General features: G+C 56.9%; 1 protein-coding gene across 1 annotated transcript in view; it reads left to right on the top strand.

Annotated features, from left to right (window-relative positions):
• LOC102752152 overlaps positions 1-13,413 on the top strand; it is a 72,854-nt gene extending 59,441 nt beyond the window's left edge. Inside the window, exons 10-15 of the mRNA XM_015559672.1 lie at positions 1,190-1,356; positions 3,123-3,255; positions 6,237-6,281; positions 11,302-11,451; positions 12,094-12,186; positions 12,261-13,413. Coding sequence (XP_015415158.1) covers positions 1,190-1,356; positions 3,123-3,255; positions 6,237-6,281; positions 11,302-11,451; positions 12,094-12,186; positions 12,261-12,425 — 753 coding nt within the window. The 3' untranslated portion in view covers positions 12,426-13,413. The remainder of the gene's footprint in view (positions 1-1,189; positions 1,357-3,122; positions 3,256-6,236; positions 6,282-11,301; positions 11,452-12,093; positions 12,187-12,260) is intronic.
• The last annotated feature ends 1,500 nt before the right edge of the window (positions 13,414-14,913 follow it).

Consider the following 14,913-nt stretch of genomic DNA (forward strand, 5'->3'; position numbering starts at 1 on the left):
AGGGGAAGGAGGTTAGCAGAGAAAAATCCATCTTACAGTTTAGTAGGCAATGGTAATTCACTCAAAAGAAATTAGAGGTACCAGCCCCAGTTCTGTATTAAGACTGACTTCATATTTGTGGTCATACTTTATGTAAACTTCCTAATAAACTTACTGGTAGAACAGATGCTTAGTCAATTTCAGTGAATTATTTAATAGAAGAATATAACATTTCCTACTTGTGCTTTAGTACCTAAAATATACTACTCTGCTTCTTTGTATGATCCTATATAATAAAAGGCTAATAGGCAAATTGTCCCCTCGGGAGTTCAACCGGGAGACTGGGAGTTCAATTACTATGACGTGTGCTAACTGACCACCAGGGGGCGGTGCTGAACTAAAGAAGGCCCTGCCAGCAGCCGGCAGCAGGCAGCCAGCAGCCGCTAGGGACCCTACCCATGCATGAATTTCGTGCACTGGGCCTCTAGTGTGAACATAAAAGCTTGTTGTGACAGTGACGAGAACAAGCAGGTACAGGTCCCCGCACATCGCCTGCATGGAAGGATGTTCGCTGCGCTGCTGCCACTCCTGCAAACATAGAGAACTGGCTTGGGGTCCGGCGATGGGGCAGAGGACGCTGACACGCCAGGCGGCCATCCGGGGTTCACACATGGGAGCTCGTCTCCCAGTAGTTTAACATAAGGAAACGGAAGCTCAGAGACAGTAACTTACTCAGGTCAGTCAGCTGGGAGATGATTAAGAAAATTATAACACAACCACTCCCGGGACATTGCAAGGACTGGTGGTATCAGGGAAACTGCTTTAGATAAATTATTGGACAGGAGAGGCAGAGTTGCGTGTTCATCATGAGTATCTTACCCGTGGGTCAGCAACATGTCTGAAATGGTGGGGAAGGCACTAGGGAAGGAGAAAGAATGCCCTTATGTTAGATGGTGGAGTGTGGGATAGTAAGTTTTCCTCTAATGCAGAATTTCTGTGAAAGCAACATACTACTTTTATAATTGAACAAACATTGGAAATGACCTGGTAAAGAAAAAAATATCTTGCTCTCAGGAGAAGTGAACAGTAGCAGCAGCAGTAATAATGATAATAAGCGTTAGCTATTACTGTTATTAATGACCCCAAAGCTCGCCTACTATTGATGCAAATTCCTTGGTGGTTACCACCTGTTTTGTTTTATTTTAAACAGAAAGCCAGGAATGGCCATGTTTCGATTCCCGATATGAGGTCAGAGAAAGCGGTCCCCCGGCTTCACTGTCCGTCCCTGCAGCATTTCAGGAAGCATTATTTGATTCCACAGACGCCTGTGATCTTGGAAGGCGTGGCCGACCATTGGCCGTGCATGAAGAAGTGGAGGTGGGTGGCTGCTGAGGGCCAGAGCTTTTCCCTCCATTTCAGCATTCCCAGACTCCCTGCACTCCTCCCCAGCACCTCTAAGTAGCACGGCCCCTGGACAGGTCACTACCAGGCCCTGGGGTGGGTGGCTGCGGGTTAAACAAGAACTGACAGCTCTGGCCTGGTGGTTCAGTGGTTAGAACATCAGCCTGCACACTGAAGGCTGCAGGGCAAGGGCACATACCTGGGTTGCAGGTTCGGTCCCCAGCCTTGATCAGAGCGCATTTGGGAAGCAACTAGTCAATGTGTGTCTCTCACATCGTTGTTTCTCTCTTTCTCTCTCCATCACTCCCTTCCACTCTCTCTAAAAGTCAGTAGAAAAATTGTCCTCAGGTGAGGATTAACAACAACAAAAAGCTGTGGATTCAATTCTTGGTCAGGACACACACCTAGGTTGCGGGTTCAATCCCTGGTAAGGTGCATACAGGAAGCAACCGATTGATGTGTCTCTCTCACATCAGTGTTTCTTTCTCCCCCTTCATCTCTGAAATTAAAAAAATAAAAATGGGGAAAAGGAGACATATGTAATACTTTAGACAATAATAAATAAGTAAATCCTCGGGTAAGGATTGAAAACAAACAGCAACAGTCAGAGCTCTGGCTCTTCGCTAGATCTCAGACCCTCACTCTCCCACTTGCTTGCCCGAAGCCGTTTTTAATTCGGGCTTCAGGGCAGTCCAGGATTAAGTCTCTTAAACAGTTTTGTAGGATCTTGGGAATTTTGTGCACTTTCTCGAGGGCCCTGAGATTTCAGAGTAGAAATAAGAGCCCCAGAAACAGCCTGTCCCCTCCTCTGGGCTCCTGCGTCTCTCGTATTTGCTTCCTCCTCACACCTGCCTGTCGGCCCGCCTCAGGCGCAGGCGCAGGCGCAGGGAGACTGGCAGCTGGAGAGCGGCCATATCGCCATAGCTGCGCATCTTTTTGGGAATGAGGAGGGTCTTAGGGAAGGGTGAGCGAGTCAGCCTGCCACGGTGGTAGCCTTGTGGAGGGAGTGGCTCCCACTGAGACAGGAGCTCTGACTGCAGCAGCCCACGTGCCAGCAAGCATGCGGCATACGTGTCAGGCATGTTCCATGTTTCACTGCATGCCAGTGGTGTTGCATGTTTGCTGCGTGGTACATGTTTCACTGCATGCCAGTGGTGTTGCATGTTTGCTGCGTGGTACATGTTTTATTGCGTACCAGGTGCCAAGACAGGCCCTCGCCATGTGTAACTCTTTGTCCTGGTTCCTGTGGGACAGGCACAGTCGTCACCACCATTTTGCAGTGATGACCAGAGGCTCAGCGAGGTTAGGTAACTTGCTCGATCCCCAGGTCTATTGCGGCAGGGCCTGGAGTCAATGCCAGGCCACCGGGGTTGAGACCCAGGCACTTCTCCACCCTGTACTGCCGGCCATTTCCTCAGCTGCGTGACAAGGCGTGCAGAGAGAAGGCTCCTGGCAAGCTGTGGCAGAGCAGCCGGGGAGAGCTGAGGCAAAAGAGGTTTATTGGATCTGTCCGCAAAGCCATCCAGCGCCAGGTGGGCAGAGCCCCACCTCTGCCCGTGGGGTCTAGTCCAGTGGTCGCCAACCGGTGGTCCGTGAGGTCCAAAAGGTTAGTCAGTGCAATGGGGGTGGCAGCTTCCACCTCAAGTGGTGATGCTGAGAGGAGACCAGTGTCCAGCGTGCTGAGCAGAGTGCCCTGCAAGCGCGAGCAATAGTGATGAAATGGCGTGTATGTTTTCTGACAGCTTGGAGTATATACAAGAAATTGCTGGCTGCCGCACTGTCCCGGTGGAAGTGGGCTCCAGGTACACCGACGAGGAATGGTCCCAGAGGCTCATGACGGTCAGTGAGTTCATCAGCTGCTACATCCTCAACGAGGTATGTCATTCTGACTCCTTTCGAGTACTTATTGGAGGAACACATTACATTTGGGCACATAACTCCGTGCGCTGCACTGGAGGGTTGGGAGTGGTCAGTCTCTAAGAGTCTTGTCAGGAGGCGGCCACAGCCAGGAAGGCAGGCTACTGGGTAGGCAGGTGGGCCACGTGACAGGACGTGAGGGTCTCATTTCAAAAACTTTGTTGTACATTTCAGTGTCTTGAGTATATTCTAACATTGTGCAACCATCCCTACTATGTAATTCTGGAAAAGTTTTATCACTCCCAAAAGAAACCCCAAACTAAGTCATAGTCGCTTCCCCTCCCTTTTCCCCCATCTCCAGGCAGCTACTAACCTGCTCCTGTTTCTGTGGATGTGCCAGTTCTGGGCATTTCCTGTAGATGGGGTCATGCAGTGTGTGCCCTTCTGAGTCTGGCTTCTGTCACTGAGCCTCACGCTTCCAAGGCTCATCCGGGTTGTGGCATCTGTCAGTGCTGCCCTGCATTCCTCTTTACGGCTGATCGTATTCCACTGTGTGGAGAGACCATGTGCTGTTTGTCCGTTCGTCATTGGGGCATTTGAGCTGTGTGCACTTTCCGTCAGTATCAGAATGCTGCTGGAGCCCTGGCCGGTGGCTCGGTTGGTTGGAGCATCGTCCCATACACCAAAAAGGTTGTGGGTTCAATTCCCTGTCGGCACAAAGCTAGGTTGCGGGTTCCATCCCCGGTCGGGGCGCATATGGGAGGCAACCAGTCGGTGTTTCTCTCTCACATATCTCTCCTTCCTCTCTCTCTGAAAATCAATAAAAGCATGTCCTCGGGTGAGGATTTAGAAAAGAAATGCTGCTGAAGCACTCGTGTGAAGTGTGTGTGTGGACGTCGTTTTGTGTCTGTTCGGTGCGTACTGAGTGGCACTGCTGGTAGCGCCACGTGGTCGCTCTGCGCTTCACCTTGTAGGAACGAACTGCCAGACTGTTTTCCAAAGCAGCTGCGCCGTTTTGTCATTTCAGAGTCTGACTAGCGAGGCCGGGAATGCAGCTTGTCTGCGGGGGCCTGAACCATCTTTGTTGGCTGGGACAAGGGGAGCTTTCAGGGGGCGCTGTCCACCCGCACCTGTGGTGGGCAAGGACCTCCACAGGTGTGCGCAGTCAGCATCAGTGCTTTGCAGCTCTTCTGCCACGCCCGGCAACCCGCCCCCAGCCCAGGGGCTCTGTAAAGCTCTGACCGGTTTTCATGGGTCTGCGGCATTGACGGTCCGGGTCAGTGACCATGGGGCTAAGGTTTCCTCGCTTGGCCTTCTCACCTTCTCACCTGACAGACCACCCAGTGGCCCTTCCTGACCCACCTCTGCGCTCCTGCATTTCCCCTCCTCCACGGCACTCGGTGCCGTTCACTTGGCTGCGGGGCCCCTCCAGCAGGGCTCACAGACGTCCTTCCATTCCCCCTTCTGCGTTCCTCCCGGCCCCATCTCTGCTCAGTGCACTGTCACCTGGAGGCCTGGAAAGGGAGCTGTGGCTAGAGACATGCCGTGTGCACGTCCACCTCTGCTGTAGGCATGCACCCCGTGGGCCTGGGCATCTCCCTCCGCCAGGAGGAAGCCTGCTTTCTCGGCAGAGGCAGAAGGTGTGCGCGGGTCAGCATGTGCACTTGCCGTTCAGGCAGAACGGCACTGTATCCAGCGCTGGCCCTGGCTGGCTGTGTGTCGTTGGCTGGTGACTTAACCTCTTGGGTTGCTAGTGCCTCCAAAGCTTCCTCCTTTCACGGGTCCACAATTTGAAGATGCCAAAATCACTGTAGCTTCCGCCACCTCCAAAGCTGCTTCCATCATTACCAACCCATGACAGCTACTATCCCCTGCCACCAAAGCCACTCAGCCACACAGCTCCCTCCACGACCAAAGTCGTCGTTCCCACCAAACCACCTCCACGGCCACCTCTGAAGTTTCCAGAACCCTTCGACCTCTTCGGCCCTGGCCATCTCTTGCTTGGACAGGGCTCTCCCGACTTCTCAGTGTGGCCATTCGCAGGATGGTATTTCTGAATGAGAGTCTTGTCTATGGAGTCAGGTCACCAAAGCCAACCTCTCCTCTCGCCCCTGCCTGGCTCAGTCATGGTTTCAATCACTCCATCTTCCCACAGTTCGGAATAGCCTGTTAGGCGAGTTCTCCTGTGTCTTCTTCAATGCATCCAGCAGAAATCTTCCTCAGTGCGGTGGGGACCAGGTCTTTGAGATGCCTCTGGACACAGCCCTTGCTGACCTGGCATTCGTGGCTGCATCCACCTGCTTGGCATCATGACAAACCCAGAGCCTAGAGGCGCTTGGTGATGGGTCTCATCGCAGCCTGTGTCCCCCTGGCTCAGAAGGGCTCCTCCGACTCACATCATTGTTTCAAAGCTCAAACCTCCGATGAAGAGCCTTGGCAGCCATTGGCTCTTTGGGAGACTCGGACTTAGTGGGGTTGGTGACTGGGGGAGGGGGACCAGCGATGCTGACTCCGCGGCTCCACGGCAGAAAGGAGTGATCTAACCAACGTATCTGCCCTTTTTTTAAATTGATTTTAGAGAGAGGAAGGCGGAGAAACACCAATTTGTTCCCCTTCTGCATTCGTTGATTGCTTCATGTATGTGCGTTGAGTAGGGATCCAGCCCACAGTCTTGGTGTATAGGGACAATGCCTAACCAACTCAGCTCCCTGGCCAAGGCCTGCCCCTTCATTTTTAATCTGAGTCAACTGAGCCCTGGGCACAGGCTGACAAGCTCCAGCAAGCTCTGGCAGAGGCAGCACGGGTCCTGAGACCATATCAGCCGCTGGGTGGGAGGAGGGGGACCAGCAGGACAGAGGGGGCCCTCTGCGGGGCTGCCCGCTAGGCAGGGGCAGGGGCATGGGTGCTGAGAGCCAGCTACACAATAGTAGCACCTGGAGGGCGTCCATCACCACTAACGGGCTTTCTGTGTTGCCTCTGGTTTTTCTCCCATGGACCAGCCAAGGGACGTCGGGTACCTGGCCCAGCACCAGCTCTTTGACCAGGTAGGTCTGAGACTGCGCTCATCTGCCCTTCACTCTCAGCTCCTCTGCTCCCTTCCTGGGCTCTGACCCCAGAGGGCAGCAAAGGGTAGCAGCCTCATCTGCCACCCACTGGTGCTGCTCCCTGCAGAGAGCAGACTGGCGCCCTGTGCAGGTGGCAGGAGAGCAGGCAAGGCCACTAGGCCTGAGAGCCCAGGGCCCCAGGATGGCGAAGGGGGTGGGGCAGGGGGAGGGGGTAGTTGGTGGAGTCCACAGCTTCAGGTGTAGTCAGAACTGGAGAAGGAGTCCCAGGCAGCCAGGCAAGGGCAAGTCGCTGCCTTCCCTGCAACAGTTTTCTGGCCAGGTCCTGGCACCGCCCTTACACATCTCATGTCCCCGGCAAGGCTCTCCCCACCCTGGGCCTGCGCACTCGTGGCAGGGCCGGGTTTGACTCCCTGGGTACCCAGCCTGGTGGGCCGGGTTTAAGGCCCCGAGGACACACCTGCTGAAGACTGAATGAGGAAGGGGGCGCAGGCTGCAGCCGGGAGGAAGGGGGCGCAGCGAGGCCAGAGGCAGGAGGAGCTCCCAGCGGGCAGTGCCTCACTCAGAGGCCAGAGGGGCCAGTGGGACGGCCGTGTTGGGTACATCAACCAGCCGGGGAGGGTTTGTCCGGAATTGCAGAGCAAGGAGCCGGCGAGGAGGGAGGCTGGGGCCAAACTGGGGAGGGCCTTGAATGCCAGGCCAAGAACTCAGATTTATCTGGAAAACAGCAAGGAGCCCTGTGAGGTTTTTAACAGGAGAGTTCCCAGTAAGAGGCAGCATTTCCAATGGAATCCAGCAGGACAGCCAGGGAGCCGGGGTACTTGCGAGGGACAGTGATGGGAGGTGGGGGGAGGTACACAGCGTAGGGAGCAGAGGTGCCGCTGCCACAAATCAGCGCCTGTGGACAGACAGCAGAGCGTGACCCTGGCCGGCATGGGCATCACTGGGAGCTCCCAGCCATGTGGCCTCCATCCTGGGGCTCGGTGGCTGGGCTCGAGGTGACGGGGGCTCCAGAGCCGCCACACTTGGAGCTCACGAAGCGGCCACGGGAGCTCGGACGTCCTGGCTGTGGGAGGGAGAAAACCAGGGTGCAGGATTACGTAAAGGATGCGCTTCGCTGTGCTGAAGACGGGAAATGCCACAGAAGATAGCAGTGATTGTCTGTGGGCGCTGAGCGGTCTTTTCCTTCTCATTTCTGTAGTTTCCAAATCCTCTAGAATGAGTATGAGCGCTCATCATAATGAGAAAAGGTAGACTTGTTTTTAAATGCAAACAACCCGAGAACCAAGAGAAGTGGCAGGAATGAGGTTGCGCTCCGTTTGCAGCGCTGTCTACTGAGGACGCCGGGCGGCCAGAGGAGGCTCGTCCTGGGGAAAGGGGTGAAGTTCGGCTTTCTGCCCAGGCCCTTCCACGTGCCCACCCCCCACTTCTCACTCAGCACTTGGGGGTGTGGCTGGGCCAGGACCCGGGGCCAGGAGGGAGTGGGCTTCTCTGTAGGCCCCCGTGCACCAAGCACACTGGGTCTGCCCTGGATACGGGGCTAAAGACGTCAGCATCACTCCCTGCCCCCGGGGGCCTAAGCCCATCACCTCAGATGGTGAGGAGCCCCCAGAGGAAGGAGGGGCTCCAGGAGGAGGCTGGCGGGAGAGTGGCTCTCTGGGTGGGGCAGCCAGGGACAGGGACCCAAAAGGTGAGCAGTGGCCAGCCATGTGAGGAGGTGAGAGAAGGGTGCCCAGCAAGGGGAGCAAGAGGAGTGAACTTTCACCTTCAAGGGGTGGGGGCTAAGAGGTAGGTGGGGGCTGAGAGGTAGGTGGGGCTGGGTGAGGAAGGACAGTTTTCCGAATGTGATGGGGACTGGAGGGTGGTGTTGACAGCATGTGGGGTGCTGGCACCTGGACACTGGTGGGTGACCAAGGTTGAGGGAAAGGGAGCAATCAAGGACAATTCCTGGATTTGGGAGCCAACCAACTCATTACATGAAGGAGTCCAGGAGAGGTGCTGGTGTGGTCTCAGCCAAGCCAGATACACGGGTGGGGGGTAAAGGGGGGCAGCAGTAATGCCCAGGGAAGGCAGCTCCCGCAGGAGGCGAGGCCAGGCAAGTGAGTCGGTGGCAGGACCACAGCCAAGCATGGCCTGGGCCCCTGTCTGCCAACGCTATCCTCACTGCCTGTCCCGGGGTGGAGTAGGGGGTCCCAGGTTCAGTAGGGGCTGCGCCAGCCTCCAGGAACCTCCACCCCAAAGTTAGGGCAGGCTGGGTGGGCGTGTTGTCTTTTCCCCAGGCCTCCCGTATTAGGGCTCACAGGTCCTGTCTCCTGGACTCTCTTGCTAGGAAGAGAGGGGGTTCTCATTGACCAGCCCTCCTGTGTGATCGAAGACCTCAGTCACACTGGGCACGGCCTCCCAGGGGCTGTGAGCCACAGGAATATGGCTCCCTGCCCTGGAGCAGCCATCGGAGGAGAACAAGAGGAAGCTGTTTGAAGAGAAGGCAGCTTGTGATTATTTTGAAGATGTTTTGGCTGTTGCTGGAGTCTATCTGGGGCCCCAGGGGCGTTTTCCCCTCTGCTGTTCAGAGCGTGGTGGGGAAGTGTGAGCAGCGGGGCCCTGGGGCGTCATGCGGGGCGGAGGGGCTGGGGCCTCTGCACTGTTCTTGGGCCTTCTCTGCCCACACGAGGCTCAGGGCCTCCCACTCAACCTCTTGCCCAGTGTCTCTTACTGGCTTCCTCCCAGAGGCCCCAGGTTTAGGATATATTGGCGACTGCACTAGGCCTGCTTTTAACTATAAGTCATATTGTGGGAGGCTTTCTTCTCTTGGGGTCTCTGAGTCCTGGGCCATTGCTCTGATAACATCAACCAGTCACCTTTCAGAAATCCTGATGATGTCATCAGGAACCAGTGAGCTGCTCAGCATCCCACAGGGCCTGGGGGGTGATCCCCGGGAACCGCGGACAGGGCCTGGGATGGGGTGATCCCAGGAAACCGCGGACCGGGCCTGGGATGGGGTGATCCCAGGAAACCGCGGACAGGGCCTTCTCCCTTAGCCCCGAGCAGTGTCCACAGACGCGTTTCTGCGTCTACACCGGCTGCTGAGACAGACTTAGACCGCAGACTGCAGGGTCTGGTCAGGGTGCCTGCAGGACATTCCAGCTGTTCCCAGCACCCCAACTCGCAGTAGCCCCCCTGCAGGGATGGCGTGGCCAGGCTCCCTGCCCAGGACACCTGGCACCTGACACTGGGCACCTTCCCACCAGGCGCTTCCTCTGAAAGCCCCGAGGCGAGTAGCAGAAGCGGCTCTGGGCAGGTCCCAGCCCTCTCAGGCTGGGAAGGCCGCTGGGCTCAGCTGGCCCCGCCCGGGCTTGTGAGGGACCCACACCCCTCGGGGTGCAGCTGGAGGCTGCTCTGGTGGGGCCGGCACTGGGGGTCAGGGCAGGAGGTGGGTTCATCCAGGGTGAGAGGTGTCTTTACTGGGAGCTGCTGGCTGGTTCTTTCCACTTGAGGCCAGGACCAGCACCCTGCCCGCACCGCCAGGGTTGCCCGCCCTGGCCGTGGCCCTGAGGCTTTGGGAAATTCCAGGGAAACTGAAGCCTGGGCCCAGAAAGAATCGCATGAGTTAAAGCCACAAAGGAGGTCTGGTTGAGTACAAAACGGGCTGGGCTCGCAGGGAAAACGTCTCCTCTCACTCACTGAGGGCAGACTGTCGTCTCGGGCGGTCCCTGTGCCCAGCCTGTGTGCCGGCTCTATACCCTCCCGGGCTTTTAGAGGAGGAAGCCACCTTGATTTCCAATGTCCTCCTTTCCTCCTCCTCTGAGGCAAAGATGTCAGGCTGCCTCTGACCAAAAGAGGGCGTGGGCTGGGGAGGCAGGGGCGGTGAGGAAGCAGTAGGGGGACCATCTTAAAGTACATCTTATCGGACGCACTGATGTCAGAGGAGATGCAGACACTGATGGTGCGGGCAGCGAGCCCACAGCACCTGGTTTCCTGGCAGCCTCCTCCTCCTCTGGGGAGCGGGACATCACAGCCTCGTGGGCCACTCCCACCCCCACCCAGGAGCACAGCACAGCTCGCTTCCATCTGTCAGACGCGCAGGCTTTGAAGCCTGTGCACAGGACCGCCTCGCTATCGGAATGGCTTCCCGCGTGGCGCACCAGCAGCCCAGCGTGGGCACCCCTTCCACCACATCCTCACCACGCTGGCTGCTGTCACTCTTCAGTCTGATGGGTGGGAAACGATGACGTCTCGTTTGGATTTTTTGCTAACGGGACTGAACCGCGCCTTTATATCTCATTCATTTCTAGGTATTATCTCGTTTTTGTCCTTTGTAGTGGGATCCTTATAATTTTGAACGAACTGTGTACGCTAACCCTTACTTATCACAGTTGCTCCAGTCGGGTGCTGGCCCGCTGGTCTTTATAACTACGGTACTGGGCGCGTGCGGCCGTCGCTCTTTACCTTTGGTAAATCTGGGAGCTCTTCCCCCAGAGATGTGATCATCAGTCCCATTTTCTTTTTGTTCTGATTTTTTAAAATGATTAACTCTGTAGAAAATTACTACCTGAAAGAAAAAAAGAAAATTACCAACTGGTTTATTTTTTTAAGGGTGAATTAAACCCATTAAAGACACATTTATAAGAAATTATATTCACGTAGATTGCCTGAGCCTCTTGTGCAGCCTGAGAGGGGAGAGGAGCGCATTTAAGTGAAAATGTCGCCGGACGCCCCTAACTGGCTTTCCTTAGGTACAAAGACAAAGCACCGGTGTTGGGTTTTTAAAAGGAAAGACACACAAAATGCGTGTGACATGGAAACAGATCTGACAGAAAGTCATAGCTCTTCCCTATGATTACATTTTCCAAATTGAGTTTTAAATTCCTGTCCAGCGTGACGCCCAGTCGTGTATTACACAGGAGGACAGCAAGCATTTGGCCTTCTGTCCGGTAGCCCTGTGCCTTCGGGGCTGGCGGGCCCGGCCTGGCCTCGCCTCCCACGCCTGCTCTGCCCCCCACAGATCCCGGAGCTGAAGCAGGACATCAGCATCCCTGACTACTGCTGCCTGGGCGACGGGGAGGAGGAAGAGATCACCATCAACGCCTGGTTTGGGCCCCCGGGCACCGTGTCCCCCCTTCACCAGGATCCCCAGCAGAACTTCCTGGCCCAGGTGGGAGTCCTCCAGAGCACCTGCTGCTCCCGAGCCCGGCCCAGTGCTGCCTCATGGCTGCCTCCCCTCCTGCCCCTGCCTGGCTGGCCTCTCCTGCCAGAACCCTCCCCATGGGGAGCAGCTGCTCGGCCCCTGGTTTCCTGGGACCTGGAAGAGGGCAAGGGAGGGCAGCTGTGCAGCCGCGTTAGTGTTTCCTAAGCACAGGGTCCAACCGATGGGAACATGCCTCCAGCCAGGCGGATGGGTGCACAGAGCAGGCTGCCCCCTGCACACCGCTGGCCCCAGCGTTTTGTGAACCGGGCAGCTCACGCTGCCTCACCGGCCCTGTGCTCTGTGGTGGGAGGACCCGCCCCCTGGCGGTGGGGTCGGAGCTGGTCCATGTGAAGTGCTGGGACGGTGGCTGTCACAGCAGTGCCTAGCGATCGGCCACAGTGACAGGCGCTGGCTGGTCTGCAGTGGACCTGGAGGGACAGACGCTGGACTCGGCACACGTGCAGCGGGGATGGGGATGGGGCTGGCTGGTGCGGGAGCAGCGTGGAAGGTGCAGAGAGGCAGGGAGGGGGTTCAGGGACCTGCAGTCAGTGTGGAGCAGCGGCGGGAGGTGAGGTTGCAGCCGGCTCACTGATGGTCGCTCTCTTCCAGGTGCTCGGGAGGAAGTACATCCGCCTGTATTCCCCGCAGGAGTCGGAGGCGGTCTACCCTCATGACACGCACCTTCTGCACAACACCAGCCAGGTGGGTCCGCGTGGTCTCACAGCTCCTCCCCCACCGCCCGGAGGCAGGCATGTGACTTGTTCTGCTCCCTACAGGTTGACGTGGAGAATCCCGACTTGGAGAAGTTCCCCAGGTTTGCGGAGGCCCCATTCCTGTCCTGCATCCTGTCCCCAGGAGAGCTGCTGTTCATCCCCGTTAAATACTGGCATTACGTGCGGGCCCTGGACCTGAGCTTCTCCGTCAGCTTCTGGTGGGCATAGGCCTGCCCTGCGCTGGCCAGGTGTGTGCGGTGAGAGCCCAGAAAGCCATTCCAGCCATACGGCAAGGCGTGGGCATCAGGCCTGATGTGTTGGGAAACAGGCTCTGAGGTTGGTGGCCTGGCTTCAAACCCGGCCCCATGGCTTAAGAGCCATGTGATTTGGCAAGTGTGTCTCCACCTGGAAAACGGGGCACCGGTCCTCATCACAGAGGGTCTGGGAGGTGGAGCGTGTGCAGAGCCCGGACAGTCATGCTTGTCACACAGCTCTCATGACAGGGCCTCCACACCATAGCCTGCAGGTGGGCATGGTGGGCATGGCCCAGGTCACGGGGAGCGTCCTTGCCAGCTATTTATTTTACTCATTGACTTTGGAGAGAGGAAGGAGGAGAGAGAGACATCAGTTTGTTACCTATGCATTCATTGGTTGGTTCTCACGTGACCGGGGATGGAACCTGCAACCTTGGCACATCAGGACGACACTGCAGCCGAGCTCCGTTTCCGTGCTGTCACTGCTGAGGTGTGACCTGCCTTCAGGGAGATGCGTGGTGCATTCCCTGGGCGCCCTCCCAGGAGGCCGTTCCCAAAGCAAGAAAGCGACCCCTCGCCTCCTGCCCCCTGGGGGCTCCAGCCTCCCAGCTCCCAAGTCACTGCTCTCTGGGAAGAGGCCCGGATGTCAGGCTTTCCATGTACATTTATTTTGTTCATATAAATGTGTTGGTTTTGTTTGTATAAACGTAGCTTGTTGTTTGTGTTTAGCCATTAAGACTTCCCCCAGCCCTGTGACTGCAGACAGGCAAGCAGATCCCCACAGCTGACACCAGGAAGGCCCCGGGCCTGCTTGCCGTCCACGAGACCCCCATTAGTGCCCTTTACGCAGGACTGCCTGCAGGTGACACTTGTCACACCGTGACCGTGAGGTAAACAGTAATCTGTTGCAAACCAATCATAAAAGAAATGTTAAAAGCTTATAATAAACCTTTAAAAAAGTACACTCTTCCCCTGAGCAGTGGTTAGAGCACCGGCCCAAGCACTAAAAGGTTGTGAGTTCGATTCCCAGTCAAGGGCATGTACCTGGGTTGCGGGCTCGATCCTCAGTTGGAGTGTGTGTGGGAGGCAATCAGTCGGTGTATCTCTCTCTAAAGCTCAATGGGAAAGTGTCCTTGGAAGAGGAATAACCTCAAAGTTCCACAATCTCACTCATACTCAACATGCAGTTAGGACAAGCTCCCAGCTACAGTATAGCAGCTTGTTTAAAGCTCCTCCGTGCTGAGAGGAGGATGTCCTGCTGGCAGCCCAGCCTGACACGCTCACGCCCGCCGCTGGGCCTGCTCATCCTCTTCTGGAATCCGTCCCAGGGGACAGCACACGGCGGTCGGAGACACACGCCGGTCCATACAGGTGGCGTCACCTGTAACAGGGGTGCTGAGGGAGGAGCCCCACTGTTTTCCTTTTTAATGCACACCAGGCTCTTGGAACACTCCTGACACTTCTGCTCACCAGACAGGCAGGGGGCACCAAGCAATCCTGCGACATGAGCTGGGTGTCCTGCAGTTTACTTCGGTTCTGACATGTCTCCCGGGGGAGTGTCAGATCCACAGGATAGGGCTCAGTCCCACAGGCTGTTCTGGGCAGGCAGCACTGGGGCACTGAGGACAGGACAGAGCAGCAGGCTGCTCCCAGCCTCGGGCAGGCCGGCGGGGGCAGGGGCGGGGCGGTCCAATTCGTTGGCAGTAATCACGGTGCTGGAGGCTGGTGGGAGCATGTGAGGTGGTCACAGGGAGGAGGAAGCATTGGACCAGGAGATTGGAGGGCCTCTGGTAGGACACAGAAGACACGGTGTGTGCCTGGAGGCAGGGGGGCAGCTCCTGTGTTTGGGATTGCAAGAGGCCAGGAGAGGTGAGGGCCGTGGCCCAGGATAAAACCAAAGGTCATGGAGTCGAGGCTGTGCCGGCTCTGGCTGCCAGCGGCTGGGGCTCCCTGGTGGCAGAAACCCAGCCCAGGCAGTTTAAGCAGAAACAGCAAAGCAGGGCAGTGGCTCCGTGACGGATGCCGTGGAGGAAGCCCAGGCCAGGCCTCCCCCCGCCACAGCTGGCCTGGCCCTGGCTTCAGTCTCTCCTCCGGCAGGTGGGTCTCCCCAGGGGAGATGACCCAGCTGGTCAGCTCCACATCCTCCAGCACCAGGACCCAGCCTGGGGGCTCAGAAACCCCAGGCCACCCGGTCACTACGAGAGGCTGGAAAGTCAGTGGTGAAAGCTGAAATGGTGGCTAATGTAACTGGCCGAGGAGATTGAACTTGATCACAAAGGTCTCGGTTTCAGAGATTTGAGCAGAGACTTGGATAAACACAGAAAAGCTGGCTGGTGGCAGGGAGGCAGGCGGTGGAGCTGATGTGGTGAGTGAGCTCAGTGGGCAGCGTGCATGGAGGACGGCCAACGCCAGGGCGAAAGAATGTGGAGTCAAGCTCTGAATGGGGGAGGCACAACAGACCC

The sequence above is a fragment of the Myotis davidii genome, unplaced genomic scaffold (assembly GCF_000327345.1).
Source record: "Myotis davidii unplaced genomic scaffold, ASM32734v1 scaffold1754, whole genome shotgun sequence".
NCBI classification, from domain to species: domain Eukaryota; kingdom Metazoa; phylum Chordata; class Mammalia; order Chiroptera; family Vespertilionidae; genus Myotis; species Myotis davidii.